The sequence below is a fragment of the Gasterosteus aculeatus genome, chromosome 11, assembly GCF_964276395.1.
Source record: "Gasterosteus aculeatus chromosome 11, fGasAcu3.hap1.1, whole genome shotgun sequence".
NCBI lineage: Eukaryota > Metazoa > Chordata > Actinopteri > Perciformes > Gasterosteidae > Gasterosteus > Gasterosteus aculeatus.
This window is the reverse complement of record NC_135699.1, coordinates 6,722,531-6,738,334: the sequence shown is the minus strand read 5'-3', so window position 1 is coordinate 6,738,334 and position 15,804 is coordinate 6,722,531. Positions and strand designations below refer to the sequence as shown.

Here is a 15,804-nt window from a genome sequence, read left to right as displayed (position 1 = left end):
AGAACCCAGGAGCACGGGCCTATCACAGACTGAAGCAACCCGTCCCAAGGTTACCAACCCAGGCTCTTCAGGAGCCCCAGGGGGAGCCAGAAACCCGCTGGGTCCAAAGAAAATACACCAGGAAAGGGAAACCAGACAGTATTACCGGTGTGGGGGAGTGGGACACCTCTCCTGGCAGTGACGAGCCTATGCCCACGGCTGAGTCATCCAGCTCATCACCTGCCCCCTGGTTTGCCTCGCTCATAGGACTTATAGATGCCCCCCCCAGATTGACCTCCCACCTGCCCGGTGACTCTGAATCACCTGGACGTGGAGGCCTTGCTAGATTCGGGTAGCCGAGATACCCTGGTACGGAAGGACCTGGTAGGTCCACTTGGTTTGACCCCAGGGAAAGTCCTTCCCGTTTCCTGTGTCCATGGAGACACCAGAGACTACCCCATCGTTGAACTCACGATGACCACTACCCGGGGGACAAATACTCACGGAGGCGGGGGTGGTTGATTGCTTGCCTGTCCCCGTCCTAATTGGACGAGACTTCCCAGCCTTCCACCTGCTGTGGAGGCAGACTCAGGAGCGGCTAGGCAGAGTACCTCGGAAGCGGAGAGGTAGGATGGATCGGGCTCACAGCAAACCCCAAGAAGTGCAGGCTGGCCTTCAGCGAGACAAACTACCTGGGGTACACCATTCGGAGGGGTTTTGGTCAAGCCCCAGGAAGCCCAGTTGCAGGCCATACAGGACTGGCCGGAGCCCATCACCAAGAAACAGGTGAGGTCATTTTTAGGCCTAGCCAGCTACTACCGACGTTTTATTGTGGATTTTGCTACCATAGCAGCCCCTCTAACAGAACTGACAACAAAACGCCACTCCCGAATGGTGAGGTGGAACCCTGTGGAGGAGGCGGCCTTCAACAACCTAAAGCGGCCTCTGTGCTCTGGTCCAGTTCTGGTGGCACCAGACTTCAAGAAGGAATTCATCGTCCAGGCGGACCCTTCAGAGGTGGGTCTGGGTGCGGTACTCGTCCAGACACGTGAGGGGGAGGAACACCCAATCCTCTACATAAGCAGGAAGTTAGTTCCAAGAGAACTATTCCACGGTGCAAAAGGAATGCCTCGCAGTTACCTGGGCTCTGGAATCCCTGCGGTTCTACCTCCTGGGCTGACTGTTTACGGTGGTGTCGGATCATGCCCCTCTGCAGTGGATGGCCAAGAAAAAGGAAACAAACAGTAGGATTACAACTCTCAAGACTGGTACCGCCTTCTGCACCTCCTTCACCCCGACGAGGACGTCTGTGTCGGGGGGGGGGGGGGGTGTGATGTCACGAGAGGCTGGGTCTTGGAAGGGAGATACCGGTTCACCGGAGATGGATGTAACTACTACTAAGACACACCGTTGAGGGGGGAGAGACTAGCTGCAGATTGGGCCCGCTGCAGAAGAGCAGACCAAGACGGAAGGTTTCCCGGAGGGGGGAGAGACCGAGAGGACGGTGTATTCTCTTTAAAGAAGCGTATTTCCGTTTCCCCTCCAAAGACAAGACATTAGTTAAGTTTTACCGGCGAAGATCGACCGAAGCCTGAGTTACCCCCTGTTTTGACAGTTTTCTGTTTAATCTAAATGACGTAAATTAAAACCTTTGTTTATATTTTGAACCAGTGTCCTCGCACTATTTGAACTACCCCGGAGAGAGCGGCGGCGCCTCTCGTGACATCACAATATATATATATTGCACAGGCATGTTTGAATATTCTCAACCTTTACACAGGCGTTACTTGATACCAGAACACGGCGCCAACAGCCTATTTATTTTATGTTGAACACGCTCTTAAATGTTCTGTCAAATAACTCCTTCAGTCTGTTGCCCTTGACGAGAACTTCAGCATTTTCCTGAAAAAGAACATAACCATGTCATAAATGTACCTTATCATGTTATAGCACCACATGTAAAAACGTAATGCAACCTCCTTACCCTGCATGCTGTCTAAAGGGTTTTTACTGACTGTTTCTTACCCGGTTGTACAAAGCACAGTTGGAGAAAATGAGCCGGACGTCAGTCACAAACTCTCCAACGGTCTGGTAGAGTTTCTGCTGGAGTTTTCCTGCTATGTGACCGAACCACATCGGAGTCTCGATCATATCGGAGTAGTCGTTCAACTGAGGGTGAAAAGAAGAAAATGAATGAGGCAGTGTTAATTTCGTCAACAAAAACTATGACGAAAATTTTTCGTTAACGACCTTTTTTTCCATGACTAAGACGTGACAAACGATCTTAAAAAATAAAAACTATGACTAAATCTATTCTAACTTTTGTTGACGAGACGAGACGAACATGTTGGTGGTTGACGAAGTCACAATACTTTTTCCCCCTAAATTCGCACGTAGCTAACAGACAGGCAAAGTACGGCCCCGCGGTTATTAATGCGTCATGATGACGTCATCCACAAACCCAGAACGCGCGCTCGCAGCGGTGGTTCTTGTGCACCGCCTACGGACCGCGACGACTATTTTACGCTTCGGCGAGTTTGAATGTGGCTTCGTTAGTTTAGCTCAGCTGTCTCGGTTTAGCTGACTGTTAGCAGGCTGAAGCCGCGCTGCTTCACAGAAACATGAAGACCCGTTTAAAGACTGTCGGACCTTTCTGCTCTGTTCTCTGGCGACGGCAGGCAGCGTTTCCTCGGCTGGATGAGACGGTCCGTTACACGCTTCTCCAAACATAACACAGTCTAACGTAATAAACTCATTGCAGGTTCTGAAGCCAAGAAAATAATGTATTGCACCGATTGTGGGACGTTAAGGTCTCTTTAGTTGGGACAGAGGAAACAATGAAGGAACACGAAGTTTCCGGTGGCCGTGTCAAAAGCATTGCAAGTAAACTGACAAAGACAACAAAGTGTTGCGTTTAGATCCCTGGTCCTCATGAAGTTGTTTGACCGTTGACAATTTGTTAAATTGCCTTGCAAATAAATGCTTTGCTATTTATTAAAATCCAAATCCCTTCATGTAATGATTTTTCACATGTCATTTATATCAGCTCACTCAAACACTTCAACCATTTGTTCTTGGCTCCTCCGTCAAATTTTACAACCCATTGTGGCCCGCGAGTCAAAAAGTTTGCCGACCGCTGCTATAGACCTGTCCTATGAGGGACATCTATAGACCTGTCCTATGAGGGACGTCTAATGGACAACCAAGTACTGCAAGCTAGACTATTATGCAGTTGTAGACACAACACAGGGGGTCCCTGGGCCTGAGAAGGGAAGAAAAGGAGTTTAATATGGCTATTAAATGTGACTAAAACTAATAACATTTTAGTCTATTTTTCGTCGACTAAAACTAAGAAGGATTAAAATGACTAAATGTGACTAAAACTAATATGCATTTTTCGTCTAAAGACTAAGACTAAATCAAAAATAGCTGCCAAAATTAACACTAGAATGAGGTGATCAACGTTTGAGAAGCACGTGACAGCTGAGCTGCTGTGTGCCTGGTTTCATAATGGACCGAATGTTTGATTTCACTTCATCAAGAATAATATTTAGGGGTTACAAGGTGTGGGCTTTTAAAAAATATAATAATAACAACCCACATTTCTAAGCTGGCACTCTTAATGGACCATACTAATTGCGGTGGAAATTAGTGGATAATGTCCTTGAGAAAAATCAAAAGTATCTTAAGCTTGTTTGTGATTAAGTATAAAAAATAAATACTTCAGTACAGTATAGATACCCCACATGTCTACTTAAGTAAGGTAACAAAGTATTTGTACATTGTTACTTGACACCTCTGATGCAGACTGACCTGTGGCGTGAGTCCTCCATTAATTAGACAATTAATTGCAATTTAAAAGCATTTTAATAAGTCGTCACTGTTAGTCACGAATGGCGAGGCAGCTGACTAGTGCAGAGAAGGTGACTTACATAGCGGAATGGTTTTGCAGCAAATATTTGTTCCTCATCAGCTCCCCACAGACACAGAAGGAGACACTGACACTGCTGTTGATGTGAGGAAAGGGGCTCAGCTTCATAGGCAGTCAGTGTTTACACATGCACAGAATCTGACTTTGGTGTGTACATGCACATGAATAAAGCTTCTTTTCATCATGCCATAAAGACAGAGGCGCACGGTTCACTCACCAACATGCGTTGGGATATGTTGTACGACAGAGCGCTTTCCAGCTCCTCCGAACCAAAATAGTGTTCATTGGATCGGAATACGCAGAACGTACAAAACCACGGACTGTTGTCCCTGCTCACACACACACAAACACACACACAATGTATTTTCAACCTTTAACAGAAAATTGATCCGTCTTCATATTTCTTTCACCAGACGAAAATAATCTCACTGACAAAGTAACAGATCTATATTTCAATGTTGCGGTTGTCTCATCTCAGTGTGATCAAAGCTCACCGTAGAAGGCCGTTCTCTACATGAGGCAGGTGACATTTCTTGTGGAAGGAGCGAGGGCAGTTATCACACATCACCAGGTCTCCCTCCCTCCTACAGATGCAACACTCATCATCGTTTTTCTGATTCCTCTGCCAAGACAAACATGACGGCACGGCCAATTACACAGTTACATGTTATATGCATCCGACAGAAAAGGGTTTCTTGTTGTGCCGTATCTCATTGTGAGAGAAGTGGGACTATTTAATGTCACTGAAGACACGGCCATCGTGTTGTTTAATGAAGGACGGTGCAGAATGAGGACACTGTCTGACGAACAAACTCACCTGGTCTTCGTCATCTGGTTTGCACAGGCTGCAATTACACAGCAGAGAGTGGATCCTCAGGGTCTTGGCCTGAAATAGACAGATCCACAGAGTTGTCCTCTTTGTCTCGTAGTTTAGCTCTTTTCTTGGTTGTCCTGGTCCCTGTTTGCCCTTAGACATTTTGTATTCTACTTTAAATAAAGTACTTTGATTTTTGGAAGTCTGCGCTTGAGTCCTCCCTGTCTCCTGTCCCTGGACTTATCGGGACAGACACGGCACCCTGATCAAGTTCACCTTTATGAGGACAAAGAGTGGCTTCCCTTCACATTCAATGTCTTTCTTCCAAGAGGCATCCTTCCGACCAAGTGCCAACTCCAGGAACTCCACCGGGGTCATCCAGCTCGTCTCAGTGCGAATACTCTTCCCACGAGTCCCTGGTGGTCAGACCAAGTGTGCGCTGGTTAGTGCCCCTTTCGTTACACAAGTTTTGCCATACCTGCACAGTGAGAATTAGCGACCTGACGCAAATCGTTTCTTGTACAAGGTCCCGTCTGAAGCTCCACATGTGACTCTGAACATCCTCTTGTCATGGCTGGCTTGTGGCTGCTGCTCAGCCCGTTCCTCTCTTTCCTCGTCTACAGTGGGCACACAAGGGAAGTGTGTTTAACATCACCATTGCTGTGGTGACACTGTGATAGGATGCACTTTGAGGGGCATTTAGAGTAAAGACAAGCATGTGATAGAGCCTTGAGCATCCCTAGAGACAAGCACCTGGGACAGCTGGGGAACTTTCTTTGCTGCTTGACGAAACCCTGTCTAGCTCGTCCAGGTCTTTTTTGTAGCGGTGCACTTAATCAGCAGTCAAGCGTTCAACAACCGACCATGTCTACAAAGGTAAGAGGAAAGTTGGGGGGATGACTTACAGAAGCATAATTTCTTGGACCTTTTCCTGGGAGTCAACTGAGACGATGGACCGGCCGGCTCCTCCTCGTTGCGACACACGCTCCTACTTCTTAGTTTTCTCTTCTTGGTCACAGACTTTTCTTGCTCCTCCTCTTCCTCCTCTTCCTTCTCACTATCCGAGAGGGCCTTCCGTTTCCCTTTGTCTGACTCTTCCTTCCCCACCTTCTCTGATATGTCAAAATGGAAAGACCCTAAAATGTAAATGTGTTCCCAGGGATTTATGGACAAACGAGACAGAGTAAGCACAGGAACTCAGAATCCCAGTGATTGACCCCCTCTGTGACCATAAAAAAGACTGACCGTCCATGAGGCTGTTGCGCAGCAGTCGCAGCGTGGGATACTGGTTCAGGATGGAGTCCTTGAACACGCAGCTCCAGAACTCTCTGACCTTCTGTGATCGCTCTCTCTCAAACCAGTCCAGAATTTCATAGAGACCTTTCCTCATGTTGTCTTTACTCCTCATGCAGCTCACCTTCTGCAAACATACAAAAGCATAGAGAACAGTAGGGATTAATAATTCTGCACAAGTTTGTAGCAAACCAATGTTATAACCAGTGTTGGGCAAGTTACTGAAAATGAGTATTTCGTTACAGTTACTTCTTTTAAAGGTAATTGAATTACTACCAGTTACTGTGTATCAAAAGTAATTAGTTTCAGGCATTTGCCTGAAGGCAACTGACTCGACAGTTGACAGGATGCATCTCATCTTCAACACAGCGAGCGATCAATCTATTCAGCTCTGCCCGGTTCATCGGCTGCACTGCAGTCCGTGTGAAGTGGAGCCCTGGTTGTTTGCGTGGAGCGGCCCCTGCAGCATCGGCGGGGCTGCGCTCTTTCGTCATGAGCGACGCGATGCTGTTTACGTGCACGTACGGCGACTATTCTGTGACACACAACGTTTGGTGGCCACAGCTATTTACATACTATATGTAAGTAACGCGAGTAACGAACTCATTTCAATTTCAGTAATTGTAACTGCTTTATGTTGCAGTGTTGCGAATAAGTCCGTGTGGCGCTCGCAGCAGCGGAGCGGAGAGCCCTTTGGTAATGTAAATATAAAACAATGTATTGTAAATGACAGTCAGAGCGTCTATATGGTAAGTTTGAGACACTTTTCCACACAAACACGTCCATTTAAGGTGGTCCATGTAGTAACAAATGAGGAGAAAGGTCTCCACCTCGGTAGCTCACCTTGTATCGGTCCTCAGGGACCAGGTCGTGATCCCTGAGCTGACAGAGGAACGTGCGCGGCTTCTCCATGCAAGACATTTCGGTTTTATGACGGCGGAAAAACCGCAAGAGTTCGTGGTTCTCCAGCCAGTCCATCGGGTCCATGTGTGGTTCCACAGAAACATTCGTTCTTGGTGGACGTTAAATCCAACGTGAGACAGGCTCCATTTGCGGATTTTGCGCGCAGAGATTCAGCTTTGCGTAAAATATCAAAAATGGCCAATATTAAGGTTCTGGTTGTAGATTGAAAAAGAATCGGAGGTTCTTCCGTGCTCGACTGCGTAAAATAAACAGGGCGGGGGGGGGGGGTCATTTCCGCAACTGGACAAAAACCGTCATAATGACGTCACCACGTCACATCTTGCTTATGAATTTAAAAACAGTTCTATTGTTTTCTACAGTTTTTAATATTGTTTCGTTTTCATTGAAAATACAAAAAAATTGTTATATCAGACAATTTGTCAAAATATCTCAATGGATGAAACACACAAAACGTAACTTTTAATTCAGGGCATTACATTACACTGCATAGGCGTTGTAAAGGTTTCATAAAGTATGTAGAATAGATGATTTGATATAGCAACGATAATGAATAAATATTTTAGTCGATAGGGGTACATTCCATATACACACCTAGGTTTGTCTTCTTGTTACTCAAACCCCAAGAGGACGATAATCAGTGTGGTGTCCCTGTCCAGTTGAAAAAATAAACAACACGATTAATTAAAATTGAAATGTACCTAAACATCATCTGTTTGCGCATATAGAGAAAGGGCCTCAACTGGATTCACCGTTCCCTCCTTTCGTCAGATGTTCTGACCCGCCGCTTCTCCGTCGGTGACGTTTGGAAAGTGAAAGTTACTTATTGCGCCGGTAAACCGAAGCTCCGGTCGGTGGCAGCATCCAGTTTTGAGTCATTGTTTACTCACACGCTGAAAATGAAGTTTATATATTGCGTATGGAGAGCAACGGTAGGTGAATTGATGGGAGGGAACCCGGGTAAAAGGTAAGGGGGTGGAGCTATTTCCCGGTAGGACCTCAGAGGTGAGAAGAGAACGAACAGCTGACAGACAGGATTCAGCGGGGTCCGTGTAACTTTTTCATAGTCCCTTTTACCTAAAAACCATAAAACGAAAACAGTTTTCTCGTTTTTCGTAAACGTATCAAAGGGTTTGAGTGAAATCAAATGAAATCTCAGTTCCCTTTCAAGTGGGAAAACTGCACCACCTTAAATAGGAGCACAGGGTAAAACTTGACATTGTGGTCTAATGCCTAATGCTCATGACAACAGGTGGGAGTCACACAAAGTGATTTGATACGCTTTAATCCAACCTCATCTAGTAGTTTGAAGACGATAGAAGAAACATACCACATGCTCACAGTCACACCTACTGAGAACTTGAGAACTAGAATGTGAAAAAAATCCCAAGCAGATTGCATGAGTACAGAATGATCCTTTATTGTGTAACCCCTCCTTGCCCCCCCCCATCTCATCCTTCCCAGTCGTCGTAAATAACGTCATCGTGGTGTTGCTCGCAGGCCTCCACCACCTGCAGGACGGCTGCGAGGCGTCGGTCCAAAGCAGACAGGTGGGGTTCGGAGAGGACGGGGGCCACGGCGGCCAGGGGGTCACTGAGCAGCGACTCCCGCATGACGTCACTCAGACGGAAGGCCGGGAGGGACAAGAGGCGCAGGCGTAGTAGGGTGGTGCGACGAATCCTAGAAAGGTGGATGGAGAGCAAAATTTTAAAGAAATATTGAAGAGCACTGTGAAAAGGGTTGCTGATCATCCTGTCTGGGGACTTTAATTGTGTGTGTGCATGTGTGTGTGTGTGTGTGTGTGTGTGTGTGTGTGTGTCTAATTCTAGACACAAATCAGTTCCGTTTGACACTTTGCAACTTCGAATGAGGGCTACTCAAGCGTCTCACTATTGATTTTCCATTATCCTTAAATGTTTGTTTTAAGTTTGTTTTTTTACCTGCAACACTGTTGCAAAGGAACAAGAATGGACGGCTCGTCCTGAGAGTGACGCCCAAATCTGCAAGACAAATTATAAGATTGCTCGCGTTTTACTATAAACATGTTGTTTCCACCACACTTTACCAACGTCCGGAGCTCAGGGCAGTCGGTCAGTGGCGGATGTTCATGGTACTTACGCCCGTCCGTTATCCAGGTGCAGCAGAAAAGTCTCATTGCCAAATTTCTCAAACGTCTCATAGTGATGTCGGTCCATGTTGCCTTTGAATGAAAGACATTTACCTCAATTAACTGAAATGTCATGACAACATCACAGGTACGTCTACCTGGGCAATAAAGGTGTAGACTGACTCATGAGGAAGTCCAGCACAGCCATGTCTATGAGATCCACCAGGCGGGTGCCCTCGCTGTAAGGAGGCTTCTGTTTCACTGTGTCGCAGTAGGCCGGGTCCTTCTGCCACCTGGGGACATCAGGGCAGGTTAGAAGAAGACAAGAAGAAATGGCTTGGTAAAGCTTTTACTTCTCTCTAAGCCTCTAAACATCGTCAAATGTGCATATGGACATTGTTTCATTACACATGAGCGTGTAACAAACCACTGTCCTCTTACTGATTGTAATAAGTATGCACAAAATGAGTAATCGTACATGCACCTGTATTTATTACACTGGAGATTTGTAAGCACCCATTTCAATGTTGTGCCGCACTTCTTTCTTTAGACCACCAGAGAACAGTAAAGACTCACAATCTCAAGTATAAATTCAAACAAGCAACAAGGTAGAACTACTACAACGTATACTATTTCAAATGACCTGCCCATCGACCGGATGAATAGTCGGATATTCCGTTCAAATCAATCTTTCATAACACACATTCTGCAAACATTAGTGATCACATGACCATTAACGCCAGTATTGACAACTCATAATTAGTATTGATGAGAAAAGTATCAAATGTCAGTGTACCCACTGTGCTAGCTTGTTGCGACTGTAGGAGCGTCTCCATGGTGACCTCCAGGACCTGCGGGGAGCCAGGCTGAGGTCGGGCAGCATGGCAGCCAGGGAGACCTCCAGCTCATGCGGACGGCCGCACACCGGGTGCTCTGACGAGCAGTAGTACTCACACACGCCGTAAAAACACACGTTCCCCGCTGGAGAGACGAAAGATAAAAGAATTTGTTTGCTATAGTCCTCACAAACTGTTGATTTTCACACTCAAAGGTGATCAATGTTGAATAGAAGCTAAATGAAGGCACACACACACCAGGGGAAGTGAAGAAGGTTCTAGCCAGCTTTTTGTCAGATGTAATCTCTCTGACCTCGGAAGTGACATTGATGAGTCGGCCAACCACTGGAGGGATCCTGTTGAAGCCCAATAATCTGGAAAAAGGAAAAACAAAAGATATACAAATATCAGTCAAATTGCAGTTTCTTGTAAAATGTCTTCAGCTCATCATCTAATACTGTTGTTGTTCAAGTCTTATAAGAAGCATATCAATTCTTACGGAAGACCACATTGACGTTTTACCTACAAAATCAAATCGCTTCATCCCAGAGTCCAGGTGGACTTTTGAACGGCGTTTCTGAGATCTTGTGTTCAATACGATGGACCAGACGGAAATGAGGTCCGTAACCTTTGCCCACGTTTGTGCCAAATTTAAAAGAAATAGCTCTTATTTCTGCTGAATGCCCATGTGTAAGCCCTGCGTGTCGCCTCTAGTTCTTTCAGAATGTCCTTCCTTTCAGCGGCAGAAGCTCTGTACCTGTCGAGGTGAAAGGCGGCGATCTCTGCATTGTGTCTTTCAAAGTCGGAGAAGTAGAAGAGGTTCACGTCCGTCTCCGCGTCTCTGGATTGTCTGAGACGACAGACAAACACACGTCAGCGGGGTTTCATGGGGATGTGGTGTGTAACAGCGGTTGGGGCATCATTGAACACGGTGTCAGTAGTTTGTGTTTACAGCATCAGCTCTTACTTCATGGGTTTCAGCAGGGCTTGTCCGTGGTTTGGGAACGACATGAGCAGTTTGAGCTGTGTGCCCCCCGTCTTCTGCACTGAAAGAGAATTCATGTAGCACATTGTTTCTGCGACCATCACACACCGAAATATCAGATGATAAATGATGATGATAAAGGCACGTTGGGTCATCTGAGGACAGGTCTGTGCAGTATACTTGTTTCACTCCTGCCAGTCCCTCTATATATATCTTTCAAGGATTTCAATGGACAATTATTCCAACTCCTTTTCGGCAACTCAATTTAAATTCAGTTGTAAAGGCTTCTGCCACCTCAGCCTCGCTCCTCACAGCCCGGCGGGGATAATGACTCAAATGAAAGCACGAGTTCCATGGAATGAATGTTACGGTTGCAGACATCAGGAAGAAGAGACTGCGTTGGTTGTTGTCATGCTACGCTTGTAGGAGCAAGTCCAGTAAATTATTCAAAAGATACAAATCCTCTCGTATTGATTCATGACAGACGTCAGTCTGATTAGAGGGAATACTCACAAGTCAAATGTTTAAAACATGTATGTACGCTGGGCTGAGATTAACCGTAGAAGAACAGAGATGATGCAGTCACATCAAATCAGCCAGAAGCGGAGATTAGTGTTTAATCTGCAGCATATAACACAGATCTCAATGCATCGTTTATGGTGCGACGGGGACAAAGTGTGCGAGGTGAGTAAACACACAGAACCTTTGTCGAGGAGAAGTTGTGTGACATATATTGGTTTGTGGGTGATACTGGAGCAGTCGGGTCAGGGTGTCTGCGTGTGTGTGTTGACATAATGTCAATTTGTGAGAGGATTTTATTTATAACCCCTCCCCAAGTCCCCCACCATGAAAAACAATGAATGTGCATGTATAAGATCTGTTTTCAAAAAAGCATTTTCTACTTTGTCTTATTTGCGTATCTGTTTTAACTTATTTAAAAATCCTCCAGCTTTAACTACATTTTATTAAACTCGGCCCTAAAAAATGTTGAACGCCCAAACAAACAACAAAGCACAAAGGCCTCCTCTGTGTTTGCTTTTCCACCTTCTCAAAGCTTTCACTTTGTGACCAAAAGGATTTGTAGGTCAACGAACAAACAGTTCTCTGAATCCTGCTGGGTTCAGTCGCGAAAAGTATTTTGAGAAGCGGCAACACGAGCATGTAAGGGTCTGTCCTCTCACACGATTGTTTTCCAAAAATGTAATCTACGCTGTTCTAAATATGAACTTTGGCACAGTTTCCCTGAGTGGACACTTTGGGGAATCCTGCGCTGCCTCTGGCTCTCACCAGCTTGTTTGCATGAAGCTGTTGTGTCACAATGATGAAAGCAGCCTGCTTTGTAATTGTGTCAATATGAATAAATGATCCTATTGAAATGAAATCGGAGCACTTGAAGGTAAATTCCCGGTTTTAAGAATCCGTTTCCAAGTTAAAGATCGATGCATTGTGTGATGCGGAGCTACAGAGGGAAGTGCTGTGTGATCCTATAAGTTACATTACCCAAAACCTTTTGCTTTCTAGCAAACTAGACACCAATTTCCACCTAATAACTGGCTTCTCAGTCAGCCTTGTTTCAGTAAACACCTTCAATCTAAACTGTACTGTAATAATGCATAAATCAAGTGCATATTAGCTGTTGCGCAGGTTTTGGTTATTATTATCTAAAGATCATGTCTTCAGTATGCTGTGTGTCATTGAGAAGCAATTATGTGCGGTTGACACCTCAAGAGCCTTTTTAAGGAACAGACTAATTGAAGAGAACCTTCTTCACTGTGACCTCCTCCAACGCGTCTCCCCTGGCTCAGTGTTTCCTTCCCTCCGCCCTCTAGCCTGTCACCTCCCATTTGCTCACCAGCGCCGAGGACACGTTGCGTTGCCAAATAGTGAGTCAGCTGGGCCACAATGGGATCCTTCCTGTCGTACAGCTCCCAGCGGGAGATGCCCAGGTGGAACCGTAGCCAGGGAGGATGGGTCTCCGCCTTGCTCGTCCAAGCGGCTTTGTCGTAGCCTTCCTGCCCGCTGGCGCTGTGCCTTCAGGAGAGGAGGAGGAGGAGGAGGAGGAGAGAAATGGGCAGAGCCGGTCAGCGAGAGGCTCAGCCAAGCTGAAGTTCAAAGGGTTGGTTTGAGGTTGACTTTCATGGGGGACATTGACGGATATGGATACAACGGTACGAGATTGCACCTCACCCTCGTTCAACAAACGTTGACAGGGCAGTGATTTTATTTCCTCTGCTTCCTTCACTCACCACTGACTCTCGTCCAAGACGGCGTCTTCCCTCTCCTCTTCCTCACTTTCTCCATCACTCCCGTGTTCATTTGTCTTCAGCCTCAGTAGCCAATCATCGCCCTGCAGCTGCGGGCGCGGCAGGTTGTACAGCGGGTGCTTGAACAGCTCCTCCAGCTTGGAGAGGCTCTTGACCCTTTGGCCCTTCCCGGCTCCGATCCGTTTCTTTCGCGTCCCAGTGGCATCGCTGGAGGTGTTGGCACTCAGCGGGTGATGCTCTTCACTGCGGGGGATCGTTGGCAGTTTGCGTGAGGAGGATGCAGCTGAAGAAGGGGAGGAGGAGGAGGAGTGGGAGATGGACTGACTGTGCTGACTATTTGTTCTAGTTGGAGTGGAGGCGGGGGAGGAGGTGGGAAGGACACAGGCTGTCTGGAGGACAGAGAGGCAAAAGAACGCCAGAAGGAGGTGGAGAGAGAGGGATAGACACGCCAGACCCAGATAGATGGAGCGAGTGGATCCACCCAGGCTCGGTTTGATCATGCTAGAGGGAAAGAGGCAAAAACAGAGAGACATTAGTCACCTGAAGGAACAAGGAGCTCAGCCAGGCCTTCAAACGGGATCATGATGAAACATTTCCTGGTCATTGCACTCCACTCACACTTCTACAAGAGAGGACAAGAGAGGAAAAATACTGGCTTGATGTGACAAAGGCTGTTGTATTAAGGTTGGTTCCAATTGGTGATTTTCCACCTTTAAAAGAGGCTCCAGGCACAGTACTTAGTACACAGCAGACTGAGCTTCAGCAGGCTAACTCGCTCACAACGAGGATGCTAACAGGTTTAGCAGGAATATCCTTAGCCAAATCAGTGAGGCCCTGATCCGTCTGATCAGGTGAAGGGAACTCCAAACTTTTAACGTTTCTTCTTCTTCAGTATCAGCGACATACCACGTGTCATGACAAACCGTACGATACAAGATATTACACCAAAAACCCAAAATGTGAACATCCCACTGGTAGATAAGGGTCTATCAAAAAACAAATAAAGAGCAAAAAAATATATATTATTGTGATGCATTGTAAATGTCCTACTTAGTGGAAATATCATTGGGATCCGAATGCTGAACATAACGATGAGTTGCTGTTTTCAGGGCTTAACCCTCCCCGGTATGAGAGCCTAATATCCCACTAAACAACATCAGCTCCCACACGGCCATGAAAACAGTTTCAACATGGCTGTCGAAGAGTTCATCAGACGCGTAGGAACACAAGTGTTACGGTAACAACAAGATTGTCTATACAAACACAATGAATCCTAAAATGCAGCTGTCCCTGCGGCAAACATGCACTTTGCATCATTTTCACTATACATAAACTACACTACTGTGTACTAGCGGGCTGTTGTTCTTTCCCCATCCTGTAGGAAAGGCAAACACACACACACACACACACACACACACACACACACACACACACACACACACACAAACAAACGCACTAGTATGCAAACATTTGGAGGATTTAACTCGCCACTGATTTATGTATGTGGACAGAAAGACAGACGGACAGAAAGCTCATTAAGAAAATCAATACATTATTGAACAACTTACTGTTCCCAAATTCCCTGTGTGGACCGTCAGGTTGGAGGAATTACTTACATCTCTCTCTTTTGTTTTTTTCTTCTCCCCCTCTCTATTCCGCTCCTCTTCCCCTGTTAATGAGGTAGATACTCAGAGTTTGGTGACATTTCTATCCCCTTTTTTGACCTGTTCTTTGCCAGGAGGATCGCTATCATTCGGCCACTGCAATCCAAACAGCAGTGAGAGGACCGGCGCGCCGAGGCTGCAGTGACCTGTGTCGGCGTGACCCACAGCTGAGAGGAAGGGAATCACAATACAGTGCCAAATTATCTTTTAGTCCGCCTGGATCGATGCAGGGTCAGTGATCGGGGCACAGAATCAGTGACTCATAAAAGTACTCTCAGCACACGTGTGGTATACGATTAATGAAGCAGATCTGAGAATAAACTTTAACTGTTTGTAAGGCCAGTAGTAGTAGTAGTTGGACCTTTTGGGGAATATTCTTAGCAAGGCAAGAGTTGGAGGATGTTTGATATGAAGCTTAACTCTTAGTTTAAAGCTGTAGATTGGGTGAAAATGTACCACTGCTGGCAGTCCCTTCAAAATAAAATAATAAAACCCAAAAGCAACACTAATACAAGTGCTTCAACACATTTGATAGAGCTAAACCCTGCTTGTAGGTGATTTCACTCGGTTACAAACTGATACAAATATGTAATAAATGAAGGAGTTTATTTAGTCAAACAAAGCCTGGGACCCCCACTGACCCCTCACTAAGTCTTACATCCCCAGGAAGATTACCGACATTTAAAAATGCCTGAAAAACTGCGTGATGGATGGCTTTGATAGTCTGCTGATGGCACTGAGCTGGATTGCATTAAAGTTCCCACAGAGATACAGGCTGACTAACAAATTCAAATTCTATAGTGGCCCAGGTTGTTATCATAAACCATAGGTTCTCCTGCTAGGACTTTGAATCCTTTTATCCAACTTTCAGCGCTTTCTGTCCTCTGAGGATCAAAAAGGCATGCTGCTAATTAGCCAAACATGTGATTCTGTTAATTAGCTAACTTTGCTCTGAGAGAGAATGCATTATGTATGTTGCAGCAAGTCCCACCAGGTTGGTGTTCTTTTGA

The 15,804-nt window shown here is 46.0% G+C and overlaps 2 protein-coding genes across 4 annotated transcripts; both read right to left on the bottom strand.

Moving 5' to 3' along the window:
• Nucleotides 1–1,655: 1,655 nt before the first annotated feature.
• LOC120828231 (nuclear body protein SP140-like protein) lies at nucleotides 1,656–7,231 on the bottom strand. Of its 2 annotated transcripts, none has more exons than XM_078084702.1 (11): nucleotides 6,861–7,231; nucleotides 5,970–6,144; nucleotides 5,630–5,860; nucleotides 5,225–5,341; nucleotides 5,001–5,140; nucleotides 4,728–4,796; nucleotides 4,405–4,532; nucleotides 4,128–4,239; nucleotides 3,912–3,986; nucleotides 2,005–2,148; nucleotides 1,656–1,881 (listed from the first exon to the last, which is right to left on the bottom strand). In XM_078084702.1, the coding sequence occupies exons 1-11, from the start codon at nucleotides 7,002–7,004 to the stop codon at nucleotides 1,798–1,800; spliced, it is 1,419 nt and encodes a 472-aa protein (XP_077940828.1). In that variant the 5' UTR covers nucleotides 7,005–7,231; the 3' UTR covers nucleotides 1,656–1,797. The 2 variants fall into 2 exon arrangements, with proteins under 2 accessions (XP_077940828.1, XP_077940829.1); XM_078084703.1 differs by having other exon boundaries at nucleotides 5,630–5,836.
• Nucleotides 7,232–8,333: 1,102 nt separating this feature from the next.
• On the bottom strand, nucleotides 8,334–14,968 carry fam20cl (family with sequence similarity 20 member C, like). 2 transcript variants are annotated; one of them, XM_040191634.2, is made up of 11 exons: nucleotides 14,699–14,968; nucleotides 13,113–13,631; nucleotides 12,719–12,897; nucleotides 10,849–10,927; nucleotides 10,639–10,731; nucleotides 10,140–10,255; nucleotides 9,846–10,026; nucleotides 9,229–9,338; nucleotides 9,057–9,138; nucleotides 8,879–8,938; nucleotides 8,334–8,618 (listed from the first exon to the last, which is right to left on the bottom strand). In XM_040191634.2, the coding sequence occupies exons 2-11, from the start codon at nucleotides 13,628–13,630 to the stop codon at nucleotides 8,390–8,392; spliced, it is 1,647 nt and encodes a 548-aa protein (XP_040047568.2). In that variant the 5' UTR covers nucleotide 13,631; nucleotides 14,699–14,968; the 3' UTR covers nucleotides 8,334–8,389. The 2 variants fall into 2 exon arrangements, with proteins under 2 accessions (XP_040047568.2, XP_040047567.2); XM_040191633.2 differs by having other exon boundaries at nucleotides 14,747–14,952.
• Nucleotides 14,969–15,804: the final 836 nt, after the last annotated feature.

Excerpts from the sequence above, each read along its gene's own strand:
- LOC120828231 (XM_078084702.1), bottom strand. The coding sequence starts at position 7,004 with ATGGACCCGATGGACTGGCTGGAGAACCACGAACTCTTGCGGTTTTTC. Across the intron at positions 5,861-5,969 it reads GCGCAACAGCCTCATGGACG|GGTCTTTCCATTTTGACATA; the intron begins GTCAGTCTTTTT and ends TTTACATTTTAG. Across the intron at positions 5,342-5,629 it reads GTCCAAGAAATTATGCTTCT|ACGAGGAAAGAGAGGAACGG; the intron begins GTAAGTCATCCC and ends TGCCCACTGTAG.
- fam20cl (XM_040191634.2), bottom strand. The coding sequence starts at position 13,630 with ATGATCAAACCGAGCCTGGGTGGATCCACTCGCTCCATCTATCTGGGT. Across the intron at positions 12,898-13,112 it reads GTCTTGGACGAGAGTCAGTG|GCACAGCGCCAGCGGGCAGG; the intron begins GTGAGTGAAGGA and ends CCTCTCCTGAAG. Across the intron at positions 10,732-10,848 it reads GCCCTGCTGAAACCCATGAA|ACAATCCAGAGACGCGGAGA; the intron begins GTAAGAGCTGAT and ends CTGTCGTCTCAG.